Source organism: Desmodus rotundus, chromosome 7 (genome assembly GCF_022682495.2).
Source record: "Desmodus rotundus isolate HL8 chromosome 7, HLdesRot8A.1, whole genome shotgun sequence".
NCBI lineage: Eukaryota > Metazoa > Chordata > Mammalia > Chiroptera > Phyllostomidae > Desmodus > Desmodus rotundus.
Genome location: NC_071393.1, coordinates 24,869,659 through 24,895,070, shown reverse-complemented (window position 1 = coordinate 24,895,070; position 25,412 = coordinate 24,869,659). Strand labels below are relative to the sequence as shown.

The 25,412-nt window shown below is 47.1% G+C and overlaps 1 protein-coding gene across 1 annotated transcript in view; it reads right to left on the bottom strand.

Moving 5' to 3' along the window:
• BARX2 (BARX homeobox 2) overlaps positions 1 to 23,497 on the bottom strand; it is a 75,329-nt gene extending 51,832 nt beyond the window's left edge. Inside the window, exon 1 of the mRNA XM_024557109.4 lies at positions 22,936 to 23,497. Within this exon, the coding sequence (XP_024412877.2) occupies positions 22,936 to 23,122 (187 nt within the window). The 5' untranslated portion in view covers positions 23,123 to 23,497. The remainder of the gene's footprint in view (positions 1 to 22,935) is intronic.
• Between the last annotated feature and the right edge of the window lie 1,915 nt (positions 23,498 to 25,412).

Sequence of the window (25,412 nt, the reverse complement as noted above, 5' to 3'; positions counted from 1 at the left end):
TCCCAGTTTCCAGAATGTTGCTTTACATACTGAAAACATTCAATTATCAGTTGTTGACTGATCAATTGATTGATTTCTCCTTTAGAAGATTGACTAAGAACAAGTCACAGAAGGAGTTAACCAATCAGTTAATCCCCTGACCACCAAAGTGTCAGAATGTACAAACACATTGAAATGTCTCCTGTAATTTTTCAAACATTAAATTTCATAAAAGTATTTCATAAATAGCTCATTTTTGTCTTTATAAAATCCTATAAATGACAGGGCACTATTAACAACCCTTTTTACAGTAGACTCTTGAACAATGAACGTGTGGTTAGGAGCACCAACACCCCCCACTCATGCAGTCAAAAATATGCATCTAACTTGACTCCCCAAAACTTAATGGTCCCTTGGTATCTGCAGGGGACTGGTTTCCGGACCCCCTCAGGTACTAAAACCCACAGATGCTCAGGTCAATGCATACAGTCAGCCCTCAGCATCTGCAGACTCCCAACCACAGACTGAAAAGAGCACCAGTACTTGTTGGAAAAAAAATCCACATGTAAGTGGAGCCACGCGGTTCCAACCCACGTTGGACAAGGGTCAACTTACTGGCATGGGACACCCGGGAGTTTACATACACACACGTTCTCATTCACAGTCCTGTGTGGCAGATATTACTATGTCTTTTTTAGAGATTAGGAAACAAACGCTCTAAACAATTTGTCCAAATCCACACACTCACTGGTGAGGGACCGAGAATGCAAACCAGGCCTGTGCCTTAAAAAGCTGCAGCCTATTATACACACACATCGTCGCCTCTCAGGGAACCCTTGAAAAACAGCCAGAACTGGGAGCCAAGCTCACGACTCCAGGACAGCAGCCACCCCACTCATCCCACACCACAACAACTCACATTTGTGCACACACTTCTGTGTAAGGATATTGATGTCTTCTGCATATGTGTGTTTTCTTTATTCACCCTCCTTATCACAGACCTCGATCTCTATGCTTTCCTTGAAGCCAAAAAACAGGTGCTTGAAGTCTCTGCTGTGCTAAACACGTGTTTTCTTGACTTCCATCCACCTCTAACAACTTCTCTCTTCACTGCCTTAGCCAAGTTTCTGGTGAGACTGTATTATCGCCACTTTCTCATTGCTCGTTTCCTCCCAGATTTGTTGCAATGTTGATTGTCTCGCCCATTCCAATGCAAGTATGTCCAAGTCATCCACAGCCGTTTCCACGCCCAGGTGTGGGTCCTGAGTTTGCGTTCCTGACCAGTCCCCCAGACACACGGGTGCTGCTGGCCCTCAGAGCCCTGGGGAGCGCTGCTCTGGGCCCTCCTGCGTCTTCAGGCAACTGCATCCTTCAGCTACATTGAACACCGCCGATCGCTTACTCCTTTTGAAATTCTCTTCTTGATGCTCTTTTCTAATTTTTCGTTTCTCTGTCTCTCACTGGGGCTTTGCTTAGAATCTTAATTCTCTCCTGCCCATTAAATGCTGGGATTCCCAAAGACACCATCCTTGGCCAGTCCTACCACTTACCCTAGTTCATCAGCTTTTGGCTGGATGATGGCAAGAGCCTTCTAAATGGTTCTCCTGCCCTCAGCCTTGTCCCGGTCAAAGTCATCCTTTAAAATGATTCTCCCCAAACCTAAATCCAATGGTTATTCCCTTGCTTAAATGCACACAGTGATTCTCCAGGGCTTACAGCATAGAGACTCCATGGCATGAGCCCCTCCCTTTCCAACCTCACCTCTCAGCACTTTCTCTTTATGCTTCATGTTCTATTAATATTGATCCACCCACAGCTCCCCAAAACACACTGCACTGTCTCAAGCCCTTTTATCTTTGGTCATATTTTCCCCTCTTCCCCGCATGTCCCCAGCCTTACCCCCAAACGTCTCATTCCCATGGCTAATTCTTAGTCATGCTTTAAGAGTCATCTCAGATTTTCTCATCCATAAAAGCTTCCCCAGCCTTTTCCTGCTACCTCCCACACAGACCAGGCTGAGTCCCTTCCTTTGTATTCCTACAGCGTCACTGTGCTTACTTCTCACAAGGCTCTCCACGGAGCACTTGAATTGACTTAGGTTTGCATTCCTTTATTACCCAGTAGCCCTTTGACAATTCATCTTTGTAGCTGCTCCCTCCACATGGCAAAGAGTGGGCGTTTGCTGAATGTTTTCTAAGCTGACTTAAACATCTATTTCTCCTCTGCCAAATGAAGGTGCTCTGCAGGTCTACGGTTCTCAAGAACCAGTTCTTTAGATTTGAGAGAAACAACAGCTGGCTTGAAGTTGAACTTGTTCTCTTGGCCCTAAGAGCCATGTGTCCTTTGCCCTACTAGGTCAATCTGACAGTCTTCCCGAGAGAGCAGTGATCGGTATAATCAGCTAACTACACTCGAGGAGAGCCTTCAGAGCTGAGGTCCTGGGCACTATAAATGCAATACCATGAGCTAACCCACCAGGTGGACATGGGCTGATCCTCGGGCCATCATACACGGAGCCTGTCATGAATGTTCCTTGAGTAGCTGTTGACAAAACTGGTTATGCTTTTTCTCTTTCCGAAAACATCCTTAGAGTTGAACTGAAATCCTAAAATGGTAGGTTCGGAGGTAAAATCTTGTGGTATGATTTTCTCTGAGCCACTGTACTAGGAAGGAATAAAACACAGCAATCCCCAGCCTTTTAGGGACAAGAAAACTCATAGCGACATAGGCACCTTCTCTCACCAACCCTGTCATGGCACTTGGCTCTCTTGAGGTCCCTTAAGTCACGTATTAGAACTGAAAGCAAACCCAGCTTTTGCCAATGCTGCCGCGCTGTGTTCTGTACAAAGCGAACTAACACACTTCCTGATCTCCCATGCAGATGCTGGTGAACTTAGCTAACAACAGACAAAAGAGCCAGAATCAAAAATACTCACAGACGAAGCTCTGACGCTCTGAATGGGAACAGCGAGTACGTATTTGCTTAATTCGCCAGGTGCAGCTAGGATTCTAACACTTCTCAATGATCTGTGAATGATTATATTCTCAATTATCTTTACTTCACCAAACATTTATTGAACATCTGCTTGGAACAGGCAAACATGTATACGTACATAATCATATTTGCATTTTCCTAAGTTTCCTATTTGATATTTAAGAATTTCCACACACTTATGAGCATGTGGGAAATCTCTGTTCAAAAGAAAATGAAAGAACTCACACATGTCATTCTAGGGGCTCGTTATAAAATTAGAAGTAAATTCCATATGTCAAATGAGCCTCCATTCCTGGTAAACACAAAACCCTGCTTTCAAGAGATGTAGACAATATTCTCACCCTCCAAAGCAACAGTGACGAAAGGGAGGAGGAAAAGAGAATGGATTTACGAAGTAACAATAAGTCATGATTCAAAAACACACAATTTACCATAATAGTTTGCATTGCCCTTCTGCTACACAAGTGTAAGGTTGAGTTTATGGAGATTTACTTTTTTTTCCCCATTGCTTTTAGAGAAAGGGGAAGGGAAGGAAAGAAACACCGATGTGAGAGAAGCATTGATTGGTTGCCTGTCCTGCGCGCCCAAACCAGGATTGCGACACGGGGCCCCGGGATGGCACCCGCAAGGGCGGTATGTGCCCTGACCAGGAATCAAAGCGCCACTCTTTGGTTCCAGGATGACGCTCCAACCAACTGAGTCACACCGGCCAGGGCATATGCTGCCTTCCCTTTGAAACACAACTTCTACGAATTTCATAACTACATCTATAACACTATAAAAAGACTGGTGATAAAAAAAAATAATTACCTGAAGGTCATGAGTTCTTCAACCATCAAAAAAAAAAAAAGTTCCATTATGTTCACTATACCATTCAGGAAAAGAAACTCATTTTAGCAACATTCTGCCTCTGCTAGAGCCTTCCGTTCGGCCTGCCTGTTCATCCTGCACTCAGGTGAGAGGCTGCCTTCCCCAACTGCCACCCCAAGTCCCGGTCACGGCCAGGTACCCCTCAGCACACCAACCTTCCCCCGTCACAGAACATGTCATATGATGTTGTGCTGGTGACTTTGTATTTACTCATCCGTGTCTCTCGCAGTGACGAGGGCGGGAGCCCTCTGTCGCCACCATACTCCAGTCTCAACATCACACCCGGGGGAACGCACAACAGTACGTTATCAACGACCTCTAACTGAACAATTCTCGCTGAACAATAAGGGCTGTCAGCGTTTCTGTGCTTTAATCAGGAAGTATAGTATGGATCCCTCCATCATGGAAGCATTACTTAATTCACTAAAGTTTTTGATGTAGACATCGCAAGTTTTTTTAAATTAGTAATTTTTTTAAATTATTTTATTGTTGTTCAATTATATTTGTCTGCATTTTTCCTCACCACTCCCCACCATCCCCAGTCAAACCCACCTCCCTCCCTTGCTTCCACACCCCCCACTTGGTTTTGTCCATGTGTCCTTTATAGATGTTCCTGAAAACCCTTCCCCCCAAAACCCCTCCCCCTCCCCTCTGGTTAGTGTCAGATTGCTCTTCATTTCAATGTCTCTGGTTATATTTTGTTTGCTTTTTTCTTTTGTTGATTATGTTCCAGTTAAAGGAGAGATCATATGGTATTTGTCCCTTACTACCCGGCTTATTTCACTTAGGATAATGCTCTCCAATTCTATCCATGCTGTTGCAAAGGGTAGGAGCTCCTCCTTTCTCTCTCCTGCATAGAATTCCACTGTGTAAATGTACCATAGTTTTTTGATCCACTCATTTACTGATGGGCACCTAGGTTGCTTCCAGCACTTGGTTACTGTAAATTGTGCTGCTATGAACATTGCATAGGTTCTTTCGGATTGGTGTTCCAGGGTTCTTAGACGTTGTCCATTTTTGATAAACTTGTTTAGAATCTGATTTTGTATGACATCCAAAACAATCACAGCCATCTATTCAACGTCCTGTGCACAAAAAGAGGCTAGTGAGGTCATTCGTAGTGTTCTCTCCAATGGGCCAGCACCCTTACATGATGCTATAAACATTTTTAAGGCATTTCTCAATATCCACTAGCTTAGGCCAGATTCTTTCACGAAAAGATGTTCAATACCAGGTATGTGTAGCAGGTGGCTTACTTCTTTCAGTCTGTTAGCACTTTTTCTCCTGAAAGTTTTTGAAGATCTTGCAATTATTCTGATCATCAACTTTGTGGCTCACCAAGTGGCAAGACTATGTGCCTCTTTTACATGGAAGTTCAAGGAAGAAGGGAACGAATGCTGAGTGACAAGGGAGCGTAAAGTCCCACAAGCTGCACCGGGCCCTTGCTGGTGGTTGAACCAGCCTTTCCTCTGGGCATCATGGGCTGTGCTCAAGGGCGCTGGTCTTGGGAGGTGCAGTCACAGTCTACAACTGCAAGTTCAAATCCCGTGACCTGTAGCACTAATTGTCCTCATCAAATTCCAGCATATTCTATTACTCCCATTCCTTTTTCATGTTTAAGCCGTTGTGAGGAGTTGCCGTGCACTGTTTAACAGCTGCCATTTACCTCCTATCTGCCACCCAAACAGGGTTCACTTTAGTCTTGCGGATGAGCTGGAAATGAACCATTCTCCTGCACGGTGCAGTACAATCAATATGAACTTAGAGAACTTTTTTGAAAAACCAAAAAAATAGCAGACAGCGTACTATAGATAAATCAGGCCTTAAATTTAAGGATTACAACACTGGAGCAGACCATGCCCGATAATAAAACCTGTTAACAAAGTGTAACAAGCCACATATTATAAATTCTTAGACCTCCCTGCAGAAAAGTGGATGGGGAGAGGAGGGGCAGCAGTATCTGAAAACTGTGGGTGTCGGCTCAGGGTAGTTCGAGGACAGGAAAAACTCAACTGTGTGGGGAAAGCGGGAAGGGTTGAGCAAGAGAAAAGGGTCCTGATACAGCAAGAAAAGCACAAAAGACACCAAGAAGAGACAGTTCTCAACAGCTGAGTAAGTTAGAAAACCACCCTGACTTTAGCACCCCCTGTACGCCAAAAATAGGGAAGAGTAAGGCAGAAGGTTGCCTGCAGGGAGCGGAGGGGAAGGGGGTGGCCAGTGTGAGACAGGGCTCCAGCAGGCCACAAATCCAGCAGTCACTGCCACTCTGGCTTCTCGCGAATGTGTCCCCTGGCTTCCTGATGTAGAAACATAGGGAAACTTGTAGGGTACATATTTATTTTTTCTTCAATTTATTTCATAGGTGGAACCCTTTGCCCACACCAGATTCAGCAGTTAGCTCTTTCAATCTCTACAGCGAACCCGGGAGCATCAGGGTTGCCGTACCTATTTCACAGCTGAGAAAGACAGGCCCGGAAAAGCACTGCAGCTAGCCCAAAGCCACCAAGTGAGTGGCAGGGCTGGAAACTTGAGCTACGCAACATGATTTAAGTCCTGTTGCCTTCCTACTAGGTTTTTAAAACAGATTCTAAGCTCTTAGAGGTTCTCCTTCAGGGGAAGAAAGTCAAAACCCACCCCCTGGCAAATGCAGAGCCCGCCAGCTCCTGAGGATTAGGGGAGTGCATTTCTTCCATGCTGAACCGTGGCTATTTCAGGATGGGGGCCGAGGGAGAGGGCTGGATGTGGGCTGCAGGGGTGTGACGGTAGGGCCGGCGGAGATTCCAAGAACACTAAAGGCTGTACACCCAGCCCTGAACGCACAGAACCCACTGCCTTCGAACCCAGTCCAATCCAAATGACCTCGTTCAGAGCTCTCCTGCAAAGCTGCCACTTCCTTAGCGAGAAAGCCCCAGGGCGGTGTGTGGACAAGCCGTAGGAGAGAGAGGCCTGGGCTCTTCCTTGTCCACACTCCTCCAGCTCAGTGCTTGTCTTCCAGCATAGCCGGCAACAGCCCGGTCGTCAGACACTGGAAATATCGCCAATGCCAGAAACCAGGCTGTGGGAGCTCAACAAAATCCCTCCAGGGCCAGGACAACCGGTAGGGTGGAGAAAAGCGATTTTCAAAATCAAACCTTGAACTGTCAGGACAGATTTCATTGATGATTTTGTTTTTTAAACTATACTACATTTCAGATGGACTGAAGCTATATATATAATTATGAAAAGGAGCTTGTGAGTTCTAATTTAGAAATGAAACTATAGATTCATATAGCTGTCTTAGAGAAGTGGTATTTAAAAGAACATAGCATGTGGGACAAGGTTTGGATTCCTCGTCTGCTTTTCCACCCATATTTTCTGAGTAGTTTAATTTTTATGAGCACTGTAGAAATCAGAGACTATCCCTAAATGTAGTTCATCTCTACACAAGCTGAAATGTTACTCATTTCTCTTCTCCTCCTCTACTATCTCACCCAAGAAGACGTCTCTCTCCACTTCTATTTCTTTCCTCATTGACTAAATGATAAGAATAATAGTCTCTGATATTATTATTAAATAGGTTAATTCATGTAAGGTATTCAGAAAAGTTCCTGGTGCATAGTAACTATAAGTGTTTGCTATTATATTTATTTTGTTAATCATTGTTATTGCTGCCGTTTTGTGAACTTCATCTCTGATTTGGAGCAAGACAATCCACTGTGGCTTGCTCCACACATACTTTGAAGTAGAATTCTACCTAGCAACACCAGTAATCTTTTCCTCTGGAGTTCCTCTACCTTCCACCCATCCACACCCCTCTCCAACTCCACTTTAGTGGTACAGGCTTAATCTGAAGGGTTCTCAGCCTAGGGTACACCTAGCAGTGGGCAGGAATCATAGCTGAATCAGAATAATTTCACGTCTCCCACTCCCCGGTGGATTTCATTAGCTCCAAGGCTGCCTCGGAGACTTGAATCCTCACCCTCACCTGAGGTATGACAAAATGGCAATAATAACAATGATTAATGAAATAAATGAAAGTAAGAGTGCCACCAAGGCACCTAAGAATCATGCCTCATCCTTCCTGAAAGGCCTGGTCGCCCCTAACCCTGAATAGCTGAAAATTCTAGCGGGCACACGGAGGCATGCATCCCCACAGCAGACTGTACCCTCGCAAGTGAGTGCTTTACCCAGCCATGCCAACCCTTCCGGGAGGCGCTGTGGTAATGCGATTCCATAACTTTCACTATTATTATTATTGTTGTTGTTGTTATTATTACTATTACTATTATTCCAAGGGATGGGCTACAAATTAAAGGGAAACAAGCAGTATATAAAATGTCACCCAAACCTCAAACTGAAAAATGTAATTTTGACCCTCCCAGGGTCATCCTTAAATTTTACAGGAAAGCCAGTGACAGTTGGGGACCACCCCCCAAACCCCCCCTAAATGTATTTGAAGCCCAAATACTTCATTAAATATTTTGACCCCTCTTTCACGGTATAGAAATCCCATGTCATTTATCTCTAGAAAGATGTGGAAACCTATCCTCAGAGCGAAGAGCCCGGTCTCAATTTAAGAGAACATTCCCCACCAAACTCCCACTTCGGGGCCTTTCACAGCTCGCGGGATGACCACGGAACCCTGGTCTGGGAAGAATCAAAGGAGGTGTTTTTGTGACCCAGAATGACATCATCTGTTGTGGACCAGTAATAACACCTTTGCACAACAGAGGAACCCTGCTTCCAACAGTCTAGTTCAAGGGTGGGCAAACCCTTCCTGCGCATGGCCAGGGAGCAAATGTTTCAGGCCCGTGGGCCGTACTGTTTCTGTTGAACCCGCTCCCCTCTGCGGTTGTAGCACACCGATGCCGCCACGGCCACGGCCACCACCACCGCCAACCCATAAATAGATGGACGTGGCTGTGCTCCTGTAAAACTTCATGGGCACTGTTTGGGTTTCACACAGTGTTCATGTCACAAAATATTCTTCTTTTGATTTCTTTTCAACCACTTACACATGGAAAACCGGTTCTTAACTCGTGGCAGTAGCAAAAGAGGCGGTAGGCCAGACTTGGCCTCCCTCTGGTCTAGCTGTCTAGAAAAATACAGTAACAGGTCATCGCCCCGAGTCTACCAGCTTCCCTCACATGCAGTCACGGCACATGTTCACTGCACTTTTAGCTTTTCGAGGCAATGTGTTAGTACTCCTTAATCAGTCACCCCTCCCCGACACGCTGGGGAGGTGGGGCTGTCTCACCGGCAGCAGAGACGAGGGGCTGAGATGTCACAGAATGGGGCAGCGGGGGGCCCAAGAAGAGTGGCTTTCTGACGAGATCTAAGCTGGGACCCCTGCTCCCACGCTGGCCCCCTACATCAAGGGCACATGACTTCCTGCATGGCACCACATGAATACCATTACTGTGTCAGAATGTAATAATAATGCTCCTTTGCGACCCGGGATGATGAAATTCTTTAAGGCATCATTAATATATATGATGATTAGGCTACATGTGCGGCTGGGCGGGCCGTTGCCCAATCAGAAGTCCTTGGCCACTGTCAGTCATGAGGAACGCCTCTGGTAATGAACACGTACGCACAGGGCGACGTCCCAACTGGAAGATTCCATTCTCAGGTTAAAATTGGATGTCCTGCTGGGGACAACAAATGCTGAAAATGCTGAACAAGCTTCTAAAGATCCTTGCTTTAGGAGAGTAACTGGCTTCCTTACCCTGCCTCTTCTTTCCGTATTTGCCACAGTCCCTTCTCATCTCCCACCTCCTAACCACTTCTCTCCTACTGGAACATAAACATGTGTGCACACTGCTTCTCTGAATTCATAGGCTTAACACAGTGTTCTCAACAAGCTGCCAAAGATCCCTATCTCCAGCGGAGTCCTATTTGAACAATGGCTCTGAAGAGCTTGGGGACCAAGTCAGTCCTCCCTTGACAAGTCAATACAGCTCCACGGCAGCTATGAGGACACAGCCACAGGTCCTAGCCCACCTGCTTCCACCTGGCCCCCACCCACCACTGAGCCTGGATGAGGTCACCAGAAATTGCTGATAGGAACCTTCACCATGAATGGTTGGGCACAGGTAACACCCTGCTCACTGGGGCTTCCTCCACACCATGCAAAGGGAGACAGCCTCATCAAGGGAATTTTTCTCACACTGTGGAGCGGATTCACAAGGTAAAGTGTTACATCAGCCGATACTTGACTTCCCAAGACACCAGTAGCGACTAGTTGAGAATCACAATTCCAGGAAAAATCCATGCAGAGGCCTTGGCCATGCAGCCCTTTCCACAGCATGGGCATCATTACCACTCAGCACGCCACCCTAACTAGCCCCAACAGCAACCCAAAAGCCATAAAATACCGTCTCCATCTGCAGCTCCCTCTGAATCACGGACCCAATAATATACTAGGACAACCATTAGGCCCCAAACTACTACCTTTTCCCACACCACATTCTCTTCTGAGGGGAAAGACGAGCCCTAACTCTACTCTTTCAAAGAAGAAATTAAACACGTTGAGAAATTTTGCCACTTCTCTAAAAAACTTCTTGAGGTGCACAGCTGCATGATGAAACATTTCTTCGGGGTAATTAATCCTAAACAACTCTTGTAAAAAATAAAGTAACAATGCACATTTTGTGGTGCTTTAGTGTTGACCTGTGCATGCCATGCACTTACGAATTCACAAAATTCTGAACTCACAGTCTAACACCAAAGGGTGGGAAGCAGTGAAACATACCTAATCGTGAACACCGGAACTTAAACAGCTTACAGACCACCCAGGTTGCAACAGACCTTACAAGGCAGCTAGTGCAGTGACGTAACCCCCAAGAATGCTCCAGAGTGAGGTGGGGTTTTTTTCAGGATATCTAATTTTTCTTGAGTTTACTTCACCATTATACTGATCTTTCCCTGAAGGGCTGTGCTTCAGTCAACCAAGAGGAGGTTATTATCATAAGGTAATTGTTTTGAATAGAAACCATCAATTACTGAGCACGTATGTGCCAGGAATGACACTGAAAGCTTTACATACATTATCTCACTTAACCTACATGACTAACCCTATTAGGTAGTTATTATTATCTTCCTCTTCCAGATGAGGAAATTGCAAGTCAGAGAGATTAAATGACTTCCCTAAGGTCACACGGACAATATATGCAAACAAACCCCGGACCATCTGACTCAAAACTCCATCCACTAGGATCGCTCCACCAAATGGCTCTATACATTTGAGTCCTGGGGTGTGAATTATATCAGCCTCACCTTTAAGCTGTTATCTACACTATAGGGGTTCCCAAACTTGACCTTTCATTACAGTCATAGAGAAAACTTTTTAAAAATACAGTTTCCCAGAAGCACCCCAGCACAGCTAGGTATAATGCGGAAAATTAATCTCTTATTCTTTTGTTTAAGTGATGCCAAACCACTTGGCCAGATTTTTTTTTCCTACTGAACTTAATAACAAATATTTCATTACAGAATATTCCAAGTCTTAATTATCAAGGCATTTGTCAGGCCCTGGCTGGTGCACCTTAGTGGATTGAGGGCTGGCCTTAGAACCAAAGGGTCACTGGTTCGATTCCCACTCAGGGCACATGCCTGGGTTGCAGGCCAGATTCCCAGTAGGGGGCATGTGAGAGGCAACCACACCTTGATGTTTCTCTCCCTCTCTTTCTCCCTCCCTTCCCCTCTGTCTAAAAATAAATAAATAAAATATCTTTTAAAAATCATGTTTTTTAAAAAAGGCATTTGTCTGGCAGTTAGTGTTAAGCATTTTCTCTCTGGCTCACAATAATAAACGAAAGGGAATTCCACCTTTGTCTACCCTAGAAAAGCTTTATTCAGAGAACCGCAGTTCACGGAAGCTCCGTGACTAAAGGAACCTTGGGAACGTCACATAGTTAGGACACACCCAGAGCCAGTGAGATGAGTTCAGTGTCCCTCCGCCGGGCAGCTTCAAGCCTTTAATCTCCCCACTACCTCCCTTTCTCCGAAGGCTGCACTGCTTCTTAGAATTCTTGTGGAATCACTCAGAGACCCCAGTCATCATGGGAAATGAGAGATTCACTGGCATACAGGAAATGATTTTTTAAATGTATAAAGGGGTTCATCAGTTCCAATAAATTCCTGCGGACCTTGACTTTTATATGGCAGGGAGTCTCTGTGGAGAGGGACAGACGTGAGTGCTAGTTTACATCCTATCAAAAATAGATTCCAGGTTGCATGGAACTTTATATTGAAAGAGACAGACCCGAGTTCCAGTTTCAGCTGGGCCACTTCCTCCTGGGGCCTGCTTGCTAGTTCTGAACTTCCTGAGTTTCACTTTGCTCAGCTCCATTTCATCGAGAGTCTGGATTTCGTCTGAACGCCTTAACGTCAACAAGCGCCCAGTGCCCGGCACACACCGTCACCACTCAGAATTGCTGTCGTTTCTATTTTTGGGTTCCCTAAAAATTGAAGCAGACTCTCTCTATGGAGCTAATGGTTTTGCCAATAGGATGTGTCTTTACACTCTGCTCTAAACTGATGGAGAACGCGCTTCCAAAATACACAGCTGTCTGACGTGCTAAGAGCATGCATGAGATACCACCATACCCAGGGACAGCAAAAGTAACGACAGCCTCCCAAAGAATCTCCTCCGGGGTGATTCATCAACAATTTCAGTAACATTTTCACTCATGAAAAAGAAAAGACTTGGACTGCAGCCTTGTTAAAATACATTCCTCTCTCTCTCAGTGAAACATGCTGAAAGCTACCCTAGGCACCCTAAATCTCCCTTGTCTTTCCCCAAGTAGTTCAAAGAGACGCTCCAAGGAGGGTCTGCGGGGTCCGTGGCCAGGGAACAGACTTTCCTGGGTCACAGGAGCAGGCCTTCTGCGTTTTCTCTCCCTTCCGCAGCCCCACGGCGACCCTTTGGAACGTCTCTCTGGGTACGACTGCCCGACTGCCCGACTGCCCCGCTCACAGCCCCAGTCTAGCTAGCTCCCTGGCTTTGTGAGGAGTAAGATTTCACTGACGGGGTGCAGGAGGCTGACCCGCGCAGGGCGGTTCAGCCTCCTGGCCTGGGCCCAGCCACCGTGCACTGCGTGCTCAGAGGACTAGCTCCTGCCGCCCAGGGAAGTCTGTCCACTGGCAACAAAGCTGATAGATCCACCTTCCTTTCAGTCATGGCCAACTTGGCCGCAATCCTCTGGATGTGGTCAGTAATTCCTGCTGACCGTGGTGCGCCCTGCCAAGGGCCAAGGTACAGCGGCCCTGGCTATAAAAGGTCTGACGTGGGCTGCGAGGGCTTTGATTCAGCCCCTTCTCCTCTGCTACGTGTGTGCCTCCGCAGAGGGGGCTGGTCTGGAGAGGGGAAACCCTCTGGCGAGCTCTTGGCCGTACAAACTGTTTCATCCACATTAAGGAGTAGTTTTCCTCTGAAGGGACACGGGAAGGCAGAGCTCCTAACAGGCTGCATTTTTGTCAAAATGTCTTCAAGTAATATTTCCAAGTGGGCACTACGTATTTTGCAGAGAAGAGATAAATGGCTGAACTGTTAAGATAAGCTGAGCAAAGCATCTGCCACCCCAGTTGTCACTGTATGTGGTCTTGGTTAACTTCTGCAAACCACAGGACAACCATTTATTATCCCAAGCAGACAGCGGGGCTGTGTGGTTACCATGGTGACAGTTCCCATCCCTTCCTAACAGTCCCTGATACCACACATCAAACAAAGTTTTAAAATCTGATCCTGGTTATAGAATGTAAAGAGAACACAGACAGTTTATAAATGCCCATCAACATCATTCTTCCCTGTTAAGAAACTACATCGTAACATCTTTAGATTGCTGGTGTTCACAGCTGTCCTTAGACGATTTTTTTAAGTTAAATTTTCAACAACAATGGACCATTCTCAACACCCAAGAGTGACATATCATACCAGCAAATACTTATAAGAGCAAGATTCAATAAAAGGCAATTTATTGGGGTTTTAAACACCATTAAGAAGTGGGGGGACGGGGGACCCAAGGACTGTTGGTTGTGTGATTACTGATGTGTACTTGGAAAAAACAAACACACACTTCCCAGCAAGGCCTTCCAGTCCTAGGGCCCAGCTCAGAAACCATTTGCTCATACGCCAAAGCACTACTGGGGGGGGGGGGGGCAAACGGCTCTCTCGGTGGCAAACAATGCCCCCAGCCAGCCAGAGCGGGTAAGGAAGGTCTGAACGCCGATTGCAGGGGCCACAGTGGCTGTTTCGGCGTGAGCTGTACGCGTGTCTAACTGCTTTTTATTTCCCCTCTGTGAGACTGAAAAGCTTCTGTTTCGGGATAGAAAAGCTATTAAGAAACCCATCAAAAGTTCCACAAGATCAAGGGTTTCATGCATAGGGGGGCCTCCCATACTATCATTTTTCAATGTTTATACTATAGAAGATTTCAAACCTACAGAAAAGTACAAAGGATAACTTAATGGACATCTGTGTACCCATGACTGAGCTCTGTCAAATCTTAATGCTGGGCCACGTCTACATTCGGCCTTTTCCTTAATAAATACTTACACGGGAGAATACAAACCTGCGGGTGGCCCTGTCTAATCCCATGCCCTTACCTCCCTAAACAGCGCGTGGTATTAGCTTGCATGTTTTCAAGCATTGTGTAAACGAGGTCAGACTGTGTCAATCCACAACGCGCTTTTTCCCTCAGCATTGTATTCCCAAAATGCATCCATATTAACACACGTAGATCGGGTTCACTTGTTCTCACCACTGCGTGAAAACTAGAGCACATATGATTTCTCCTTTTCCTTCTGAAAAGCAGTTGGGTTGTTTCAGATTTTCACATCACAGACAACGTAGAAATGAGCGATCTCTTACACGAGTCCTTGGCACACTTGTGACGGTTTCTCCAGGCACACACACAGAAGAGGGGGTGCTGAGCACACGTGTGCCTCTGTGGTTGTCCTGGGTGTTCCCACAGCCCTCTCCAAAGTAACTGCACCAAATGGCACTCGCGCCGTCGCACGTGGGAATGCCTATCGATGCTCCGCATCCCTGTCATTAATCCATACGGTCAGATTCTTCCACGTTTGCCTGTCTAACTAACGGGTATGAAGTGGTATCTCGTCTTCTTTGTGTTTTCTGGACGGCCAGTGAGGCAGAGCAACCTTTCGCGTTCCCGGGCCATCTAGATCTTCGTTTCTATGAATGGCCCACTTTTCTCCTTGCCTTTTTTTCTCATTTCTAAGAGATCTCTCCATACTCTGTGACTTTGAGAATGTTGCTTAATGCCTCGGCCTCCCGTTAGTAAAGCGGAGACAGTAATATCTATCGCTTAGGGGTGATTTGAAGCTCATCACCAAGCACTTGGTTCAGTGCCTATTACGTGCTAGACACCCACCAGAGGCCACTGTTTCCGTTAGCATTGTGAATAGGAACAGGTGCAGGATATAAAGTATTTCCAGCCTTTCTCCCAAATTTCTGGCTCCCTTTGGAACAAGTACTGCAGGTCTCGGGAAGAGCAGTCTCAGCATCTCTCCTGACAGGAAGACGTAACATCAGTATGTGGCTGTTTGTAAGTCACCATTAGGGAAATGTGGAGTCAAGTCCCCTAGATATTGCTTAAACTAAGCATCGAAGTCACACTTCCTTCCATCCCCAAGTGGCTGTGACCTCCTATGAAATGACTGTGAGCCTGAACTGATTATGTTAAAAAGTGAAAAGAGTCCTGGCTGGTGTAGCTCAGTGGTTTGAGCGAGGGCCTGCGAACCAAAGGGTGGCAGGTTCGATTCCCAGTCAGGGCACGTGCCTGGATTGCAGGCCAGGTCCCCAGTGGGGGGGCACACAAGAGGCAACCACACATTGATGTTTCTCTCCCACTCTTTCTCCTTCCCCTCTCTCTAAAAATAAATAAATAAAAATCTTTTTTTAAAAAAAGAGTGAAAAGAACTCTGGGAAGAGGGGGATGGGCTGTGGAGGCTGGCAGGTCAGTCCATTTTAGAGCCCTGCCAGGTATTCCAAAGAGGGAAATACAGCCATGACTTCACGAGATTCCACGGGGCCCAAGACCAGTCCATGTCCCCAAATGCCATCCGTGATCCTTGGATACGAAAAGCCAAAGGACAGTCATCATATCTCTTACCACATACATAAGTTTTCCTGTAATAATGACCAAAAAGTCCACCGACATCACCCAAGTGGCAGCCAGTCCTATTCAATGAATGCACCCCGTGAAAACACTCATCTGTCCCCAATACCCAGAAGAACATGTTCCTAAGGACAGGCTGGTGAGCTAGACACATGCAGTAAAAAGGAATCACGTCAGCTTCTCTGCTTGCCCTCTTAACATACTCAGTGTGGTGTTGAGGTCCTCTCTGACTGGCTCCCAGTCAGTTACACCTTGACCTTCCCTTGGAGAAAGGCCGTGTGCAGCCATCCCCTGAGCTCTGCCAGCGGAGGCAGGAAGCACACGTAGCTGTCGCCCAGGCTTATCAAGTAGTCCTGACATCAGCTTCAGTCGGCCACTGGCAGGGGCCCTTTTCGGATGGACTCGCACGTCGTCTGACGTTCAGAACTGTCTCTCCCGTGTTCAGTTTCAGCTGGCAGGAAGGAAAGCAGAGCCTTTCCTTAGCGTCTAAAGAAAGAGGCCCCCTAGCTGCCTGTGTTCCCCAGAGCAATCCTGTGTAAGAGTCAGCGCTAGCCCAAATATAATTAGACCATCTTCTGATATCTAGCTGGGTGCCCTGCTTTGTTCCTGAAATGGGTGCCAAGTTTCCACTTTCAAGAAGTTAAACTGCCATATAAAAATGCCCCAGTGATGATGAGTAATTAGACGCTGCAATGGAAAATTAACTGTGTTTTTATTTAGAGCATTAATTTTAACAAGACATTTCTTTCTCTAACTGTTATTAAGCTGCAATAAAAATAATTTAAATCCTGAGGGTTTGCAAGGGTTTTTTCTGGTTTAAAAAAAATTTTTTTAAACAGAGTATTTAGTTAGCTAATGCCACCAAGTTTGTACAAGGCCCTGATCTAAACCCCACTATTAATAAATTCTAAAGCCAATTCTAATCTTGTCTCCCATGCTATGGAGGGAGAAAGAACCATTCCAACCTCACGATCAGCTGAAACAGAGGCAAACAACAGCCAGGCGGGACAGAGGGGCTCTGCCACCTGTAAAAAGTCCTCACCTGAGTATTCTCAATCCTTCTCCTCCTTTCCTCTTTGTCGTACTGCTTCCGAGGGAAGTGAGCCAGCGGTGGCAGCAGAGCCATGCGTGGCAGTCCTCGTTTAGAAGAAGGCTGCCCCAGCTGTGAGTGTGGGGTCCGTCTCCCCCCACTAAAAACACCAACCCCACAGGATACCGGCACAGAACACAGTAGTCCCCAAAAGAGAATGTCAAGGGAGGCTCCAGTCTATACCTCTCATCCAAATCCTTGCAGCCCTCTAATCCTATTCCAGTTAAGGGTTCATCAGCGGACTTAGCTGCAGGCCCCGAATTCATTGCACTCCGGCAGGACAAGTAGCAGGCGAGGGGGATCAAGCTCACAACACCCACGGATGCTCACAGGCTGAGGGAGACTGGCTTTCATCTCTGTCCCTCTGCCTCCCTGACTTTAAAACAGTGCAAATAACACCCGAATTGCTCCTGGGTTCACATTAATTCAGTCCTCTGCAGTGAATGCTAAACGCTGTATGTATCCAAGTGAAATCAACTTGAGTCACTTACCCAGACAGAGAATTTTGGAAGCCATCTCTGTCTTGCCCCTACAGCCATTCCGAAGGACCCCGTGCCACATGCAAGGCTGAATCAAGTAGCTTGAAGAGTTTCAAAAACAATCACTCTTTCTTTTTCCCTGTTCCTTTTAGTTTTTGTTTTGCCTTAATCTCTCTTTACAATGTAAGCAGCTTTTTACAATCCTTCCTGCTTTTCACATAGATTCCTGGGATATATCAAACCTAACGATCTTTTCCTTTAAATTCCAGAGGTATGTTAAAGCTAGCAACTCTATACTGCCCACACTCCTATCACAAATTCTGTTTTCAGTCCGGGATCCGACTGAAAACCACACTAACTAGCATATCTGTAGGAAACTGATTTCACAAAAGAGTTACTATGTATACAATTTCATTTGAGTTGCATTTACCGAGGTTAATATGACAATATTGCTGGTGATAACACGCTTTAGGTGGAGTTCAAAGAGAAAACTCCATTTGGTAAGCAACATGAGTAAATTGTCTGAACGTTCCCCTATCCCAGTTCCAACCTGCCAGTCATATGCTCAGAGAGATCAGCTACACAGGGCTTGGAAGTGGCTCTACAAGTAGTTTTGAGAACTTTCTTAAATACCCTAACTGTTCTTCACGATTTAAAATACACTTGAAAATAATGACTCCTAACAGTGCCATCACCAAGCAAGAATAAATACTTCTGAAACGAATTATCAACTTCAATGAAACTGAAGATTACAGGCATTTGGAGAGGTATTTTAACTTGTAAACTAAATTTCTAGTCATTTTCCTATTTACTAATGAGAAACATCAGAACCCAAGAAGAAACTGCTCCTGAACTATTTACTAGTTAAAATGGCCTCCTTACACAACCCCTCAGCATCTCTATTCAACAAAGAAGTTATAAAATGTAAGGAATAATGAAACCACAGCTGACGATCGCAAAAGAACTCAGCCCCAAATATAGTCTGACCCTGAATGAGTCCTGGATCCTGTGTACCTCTCGATTTGTTTGCCCTTACAATGGGAAGACGAGAAGCAGTTATGAGTAATTGCTCATAAAAGCCTATTTGCCTCTGGCAGAAATGCAAATGCTTGTTCATAATGATCGGTTTCCCCAACCCCAGTTTACATTTCTCCATTAACATTCCAGTGCCCAGCTCCCAGTTCCCAAGATCCTAGGTGTTTGGTTTCCGACTAAAAGACAGAGCTGAGTTGGGGGGACTACCGGAGCCAAGTCCATGAAGCCCTGGCTGGCTCCCCACCTCCCAAAGATGTCATCCTCCACGTCTGCACCTCATTTCATTTTTCACCGTGATGACACCCCATCTTTGTGTTAAAAAATGAACCCAAGGACACCACCCCAAACAACTTGTTTCTCCTGCACCCACCAAAGGATAAAATGTTCTCAATGCCACCTCCTAAGATAAACACCCTCCCTGAAATGCCCCCTTTTAATTGGCTGGCTGACTGTCCCTTGGGTGTGACTGCACGAATTTACCCTGGGTGTGTAACCAAGTTGGAAAAGTCCTCCTGATTTCTGAGCACCTTAACAAGGACAGAAGTGTACAGCATGGACCGAAAGGATGTTTAAGCACTGGTGTGACCCTAGCACTTTGCAAAAAAGTATCTTCTACTTGTAGGGACTGGTCTGCAATCCCTCCCAGTCCCATAACCCCAGTCAGCTGTATAATAAGACTGGCCAATGAAGGTCACGGAGAGATCCAACAGAACCATTCTGCCGCAGAAGGGGAAAGGAGTTAGACTACGGTTTTAATTGAATAATTAAAAGTCACGTTCTAGACATGGGTTGTAAAATATCCAACTATCTACATTCACCTCCCGCAAATGTGCGTGTGCCAGTCTAGGGTAATTCCAGGTTATAAGATAAGTAATTATAATAAATTATAAGTAATTAGCACAGTGGGTTGGTTTCTCAATATCCTTGTACAAAAACTCTTAGGGCAAGAGGTTCCATGATTGTTTTTGTGAAGCAAGTTATTCATTTTTTCCAACGCTCCTCCAATGTACAAACTCTGCCTGTTTCTAAAGATCAAACTGAAAGAGAAATCCTTCCAGAGCTACTGCGCCGATATCCCTGCCACCCATTCCGTCCTGGGAAGCCGGGCTCCTTCAAGTGACCCTTCCGTGAAGAAATGTAAATCACAACCAGAAAAATCACCCTACAGTTAAGTAGTATTTATGGTACTATAAACTGCACCTCATTTTGGGCCTTCAATCACTGCCACCGTTCTAATGTTTGAGTGATCGCTACTGATTTCCAAAGGGCAATACATTTCCATTCTGAGTGAGGATTATTGCAATCAAATTTAAAAATAAGACCAACATGGTACATACTAAATTAATTCTAAACATATTCCACATCTCAACAATGGTCTGAATAACAAACCTATGTTCAAATGGAGATCCCTTTTGTGCTTAGTTTTTTTTAAATTTTATTTTAAATTTAATAATAAACATTCCTTTACTTTGTGGCGTAGAAGGAAAGGATTCCCTTTCTCAAGGATTATAATGTGATTTAGGAGATTACTGTGATTTAGAAACAGCTAAGACTAAAATTACCACATTTATAATAAGAAAGGGCCTGTTAAAATAAAGAATGATTTTTTTAAAGATGAGTATTTCATCCAGGTTAGCGTGTCCAACCATAAATCACCGTCAGGTGATTATTTTCCTGATGTAAAATGTTTCCATTTCCCAGTTTGCCTGAATTCGTGCTCTTCTGCCCGAGGAGATTCAGCACCACGAACTGACATTTCAGTTACCAAATCTGAACAACATGTGTTGCTCAGCGATGCGGAGGCTTTTTAAATGCTATCGCTTTCTTTCCACCCAATTTGATGCATTTATTTTGTGCAGGGTGGTAACTTTTTTATCTTGGTTTTCATTATTTTTCCTGACAAAGTTCACTTCTGTGAGTTGTTTAAATCTTAAGACAGCACACCAAAGGATGAGAAAGGTCAGTAACTTTAATTCCAATTTGTGCCTTTCACTTGATTTGAACTCTTTATGCCTGTGGTTCCACCAAAAGTTCTAGTTATCTGTATTACAGGGGGAAAATTATAGTTTCATTATGGATGAAGGATGCCAGGAACTTATTGCTGTTTTTTTAATTAATTGTTTAAAAAATATGAAATTCATCCCAGCTAAGATTTTGATCCTGAACATAACTGTTAAAAGCAACAAAAATGCTTTGAAAGTGGGGTTAGTAGGGTCTTTGCAAAACCTCAGCGAAGTCACTAATGGGATTCCCATGATCTAATACGTGTCAGGCTTTAACGGTAATCGTAAACCCACCGAAAGCTTTGAATCTGAAAGTATGAACTATTGTAGCCAGTTTTTATGGGTTTAATTCCACTGGCAAATCCCAGTTTCTGTCTTTTAAATCTCAACCAGAGCAAAATCAGCACACATACTCAAAAGCACAATGTGAAGAAATCGAGTGCTCAGTGATGGGCTGAGAAAACCACCGCCAACAACACCCTCTCCCCCAAACCATCCATGAGCATCGGACGCACAAAACTGAGCAAAACTTTTAGTTCATGGTGTTTAGTTCAATAGCTGCAGCTCACTTTTAGCTCTGAGAAAGCATCACAGGAGTCATTCGATTTTCCTCTGACCTATTTCCCAAACAAGGTTCAATAAAACACAGAGCGGAGCCTCCGCCGATGACGGAATCACTGTTTTCAGAGGCTATTTATTACTCATTTTCTGGCATGTTTTCTTCTATGATCCAATTCCCTGACTGCTAAAAGACAGGAAAAGCTACCTTCGAATCGGCGCATGGCACAAAGTCACCAACAAAAAAAAAATTGCTGGCACTGTGCTCTACCCAGGTGTTTCAAAGTTGCTCTGTTTTCTCCTAGAACCTCCAGGTACGCAGTCTTAGCAGGCTGCATTGAGATTTGTGGTTAAAACAGATCCTTTCCGTTGCTTCAAAAAGACTGGAGTTATTGTAGCAAATGATTATTCATGCTCGAAACAAGATTCAGCCCCCCTCCCCTGTCCAATATCTGTGCAGACTGTTCATCCAGGGGTTTGCACGTGGCAGGCACACAAAGGCAAAACACCAATATCAAGGATATCTACCTTGTTTCTAAACTTTCTTTTGTGTTTCCTCTTTTGCATATTCCCTGGGTTTTAAAATTCAGCATGACAAGTCTTGTTGTGGACTATAGGGCCTAATTCTGCCTCACAGACACGATTTGTTTTACAAAGGTACAACTGAACATGGCGTTCACTTTGTCACCGAATGCATGTAGGGACGACTGGGTTTTAGAAGAATGTCCTGTGTTCACACTCACGCGCACGGGTGGGCCCACCGGGACCATCTAAAGAACCGACAGAACAGAAAGGATTCCAAGCCTGTGCGCTACCAGCTCTTGGCCTCAATGTTCCAAAAATGTTTTCAAAAACGCTGCTAGCTCTTCCCTTGACTTTTTCAATGTAAGTATAATTAAATTAATTGCATGCCATCCACGTGGCAAACATAACCGCAAAGTTTCTTTTGGATTAGAAATACCATATTTTCACCTTGAGTTGAAAGCACAGTCAATAACTTTTTTGATAAAAAATTGCTTCAACTTTTTTGGCTGTTTTGTTTTGCTACACCTGTGTTTAAATAGTCTAAATCCTCTCTTAATGCGTTCCAAGTTTATCATAGATACCTTTGGATTCATTTTTACATAAAACTACACCGTTTTTAGTGTACTTATTAAGTGCTCTTTACCGAGACTATTGCTCTTAGCTCTTGTAGAGAAAGGAACTCGGATTTGAGGGTGTTTTTATTGTTATCACTGTTTTTTCAGTTTGGTTTTAGCGGGCACTTAAAACTAACTCCTCAGTTTGCACCACAAAGCGACGTATTCGAGAACTACTTCCCCCAAAGGAGAGCCTTCTGAGTAAAGTTCGGTGAACACAGGGTTTTGCTGAGAGCCTCCGGTTCCCGATTGACTTGTAAAATTCCCAGTAAAGACAGGAGGCTGGAGTTTACTCCAGATGGGACGCAACACCGCTTCCTGAAACAGTGGTTTAGGCTGTGAACCAGGTCCAGAGTTTGAACTTTCTGACTGAGAACCACCGCGGCGCTGGGACGGAGGAAGGGTCCTCCCGCTCGCGCGGCCCGCTTCTGGGGCGCGGTTGCCATCCCTCCCTTTCCAGCCTAGTGTCCGACACCTGGACGTGCCTTTCCCAGGCGGCGGTCGCCTTTGCAGTGCCCGCCGCTGACACGTTCTGCAGGGGCATGGAAGAGGACTCCCCGGGGCCTTTCCTCTCGCCCCCGGGTGGGAGGACGGAGGCGGTAAAGCGCCCGACACCGGCGTGAGAGTTATCGCACCCCCCTAAATCCCCCAGCGCGGCGTCTTACCGGTACAGGAGTGCAGGGGTTTGGGGCGTACGACCAGCGACGGGCACATGGAATAGAGGGAAAGTTTTTCAAAGTAGTCGCAGGTCTCCTTGGAGAGGATCTCGTCGATCATGAAAGTCTTGTAGCGCCGCCTGGCTGCTTTGAGTTGGCCGGGCGAGCTCAGCCTCAGCTCCGCGTGGCAGTGCATGGTGAGCTGGGGCCGCAGGAGCAGGCTCGCCGTTGGGGTCTCTGCCCCGCGCCTCCGCAGCCAGGAGGCGACGGAACCCTGGATGGGCGCGAGGGGGAGCGGGCACCCGGCGCGCCGGCCGCGCGTCTAGACCCACCCGCAGATCAGCATGTTCGCCGCGCCTTTTTGGGACTCGGCAACTGTCAATCAGAGCGCGCTTCCTGCAGGGCCGGGTGCGGAGTCACTAGGCTTGGAGGGGCGTAGGCGCCCAGCCAGCCTGTGCCACCCGGGCGGGAGCCTGCGCGCCGCGCGCCCGCCGCTCTCCAAGCCTCCTCCCGCCTGTTGGCGTCTCACGCTCCTCTGCCTGCCTCTCTATTTTAAGACACTAGGTTGGGTTCTCCTCCCCGCCCCCCTCCTGGAGAGAGCTCCAGGTGTGTGCGTGTGCGTGTACCGTGTGTGCGCGCTCGAGTGTGCGCGCAGTACCGGGAGCGCGCCCCGCCCCGCCCGCAGGCCAGGCCTGTGCTGGCCGCTGCACTGCGCCGGTCCCCGAGCACGTCCTTCGAGTGCGTTTTGCCAGCCGCCTGGCCCCGCTCCCGCGGCCGGCAACCCAGCGCACCGGCGCGATTACGTCTCTTACTAGAAAGAAGTCGAATACTCGCCGAGTCTCACGAGGGCTTTAGCCTCAGAGCCGGCGCCTCCGGGGACCAGTGCGCCTCTCTCCTTCCCTGAGGACCCCCGCCGGCCCTCTCCCGAGGACTGCGGCTGCCCCTTCCGTCCTCTACGCTCGCTGCCCGCGCGCGCAGAGCGCACGGCGTTTGCACAGAGAGCAAGCGCGACTGCCCCATGGGGATCCCACATCAGAGATGACCCTCGCCCTGTCCGTTATCCCAGTAATAAATTGTGAACATAGAAGAGTAACCAACAAAAGCGCGTGTTCCTTTTTATTTTCAAACTCTGTTTATAAACTTTTTCCGTCGCAGAAAGGACCAGCGCAGCGCGATCCCACCGCGCCGGGGTAGAGCGCTGTGGGCAGAGTGTTCGCCGCACATAGGAGGACAGGACACTCCCGGCGAGGCGACTCTGGTTCCCCATCTCTCGCCACGCGCAGGGTTCGGGGAGCCGCAGAGACACGTGCGTATTTAGCGGTTGGTCTTCTTCCTCCTGGGTGACTGACTACCCAAACCACACCTGTAGAAACTTTTGTTTTCAGTTGTAGTCGTTGAGCGAGGGGTCCCCCGCCCAGCCACCACGCCCGTGGTCCACGGAAACCGCCCCGGGACGCCGGGTTCAGATGCGCATAGCCTTTTGAGAGACCCGGTTTGGGGCTGGTGACGTTTCTTCACTGAAACCTGGAATCGTTCACAGTCTCGGAGGGCTCTCCCAGGAGCGGTTCGCCGGGAGCGAGTCGCCGCGGAAGCTCAACAACCCTCGCGCACCGGCCGGCGGTTCGACTCTGCGGGAAGGGACACAGATGGGGAACTAATGTTTAGGCACGGAGCAAATAGATCGTAATAAAACGAATCAGAGCGGAGCAACAGACAGGCTCCCTTGGGGAACTTCGTCCTCGAAGTGCCCGTATGTGCCCCTCCATCCCCTCCTTTCCATTTACGATCGTTTTCCTTTATTCCCCTAACTCAGGCCCGGGCGGCTGCAGGGCCCGCCAGCACTGTGGCCGGGGGCGCAGCAAGGCCCAGCGGTCACCGCGATGGGCCCGGGCACGCCTCCGGCTCCAGGGGCAGTCCTCGCGGCGAGCCCGCCATCCCCCGCCGAGCGGAGGACCGCTCACCCACCGATCAGCCCGGCCTCGCCGTCTGGCGCCAAGACTGAGGGGTTCTCCTGGGTGCAGGGGGTGCAGGGACCCGAGAGGTCCCAAGGGCGCTGCGTTCGCGCCGAGGACAGCCTCGGGTGGGAAAGTGTAACTGTCCCTTGGGAAGTGCGGAGCTGTCGGCAGCCGCAGAGAAATGAGTATGTGGCGGAATTTGATCGCGGCGTGCCGGGGGGCAACCCCACGGGCAGCGCGGACTGAGGGGAGACTCTTCGTTCCATCTGGCCACCCAGGGACTGAGCGTGTGGACTCTTTTGTCAGGCCACGCGGTGCGCTCCCGGCATGCGCGCGCTCTGGCCTTTGCCGGTCTTTGCCCTGGCCTTCTTGTCCGCGCCCTCTTTCCTCATCCTCCAGACTCTTTTACCCTCTCGGGCCCTCCCCACTGCGTTCACCGCTGCCAACTCCTTTCCAAGTTGTCCTCCAATCTCTCCCTTTCTCCCACCGTTCGCAGCACTTCAGCCTTCCTCTCCTCTATCCAACTCTCCC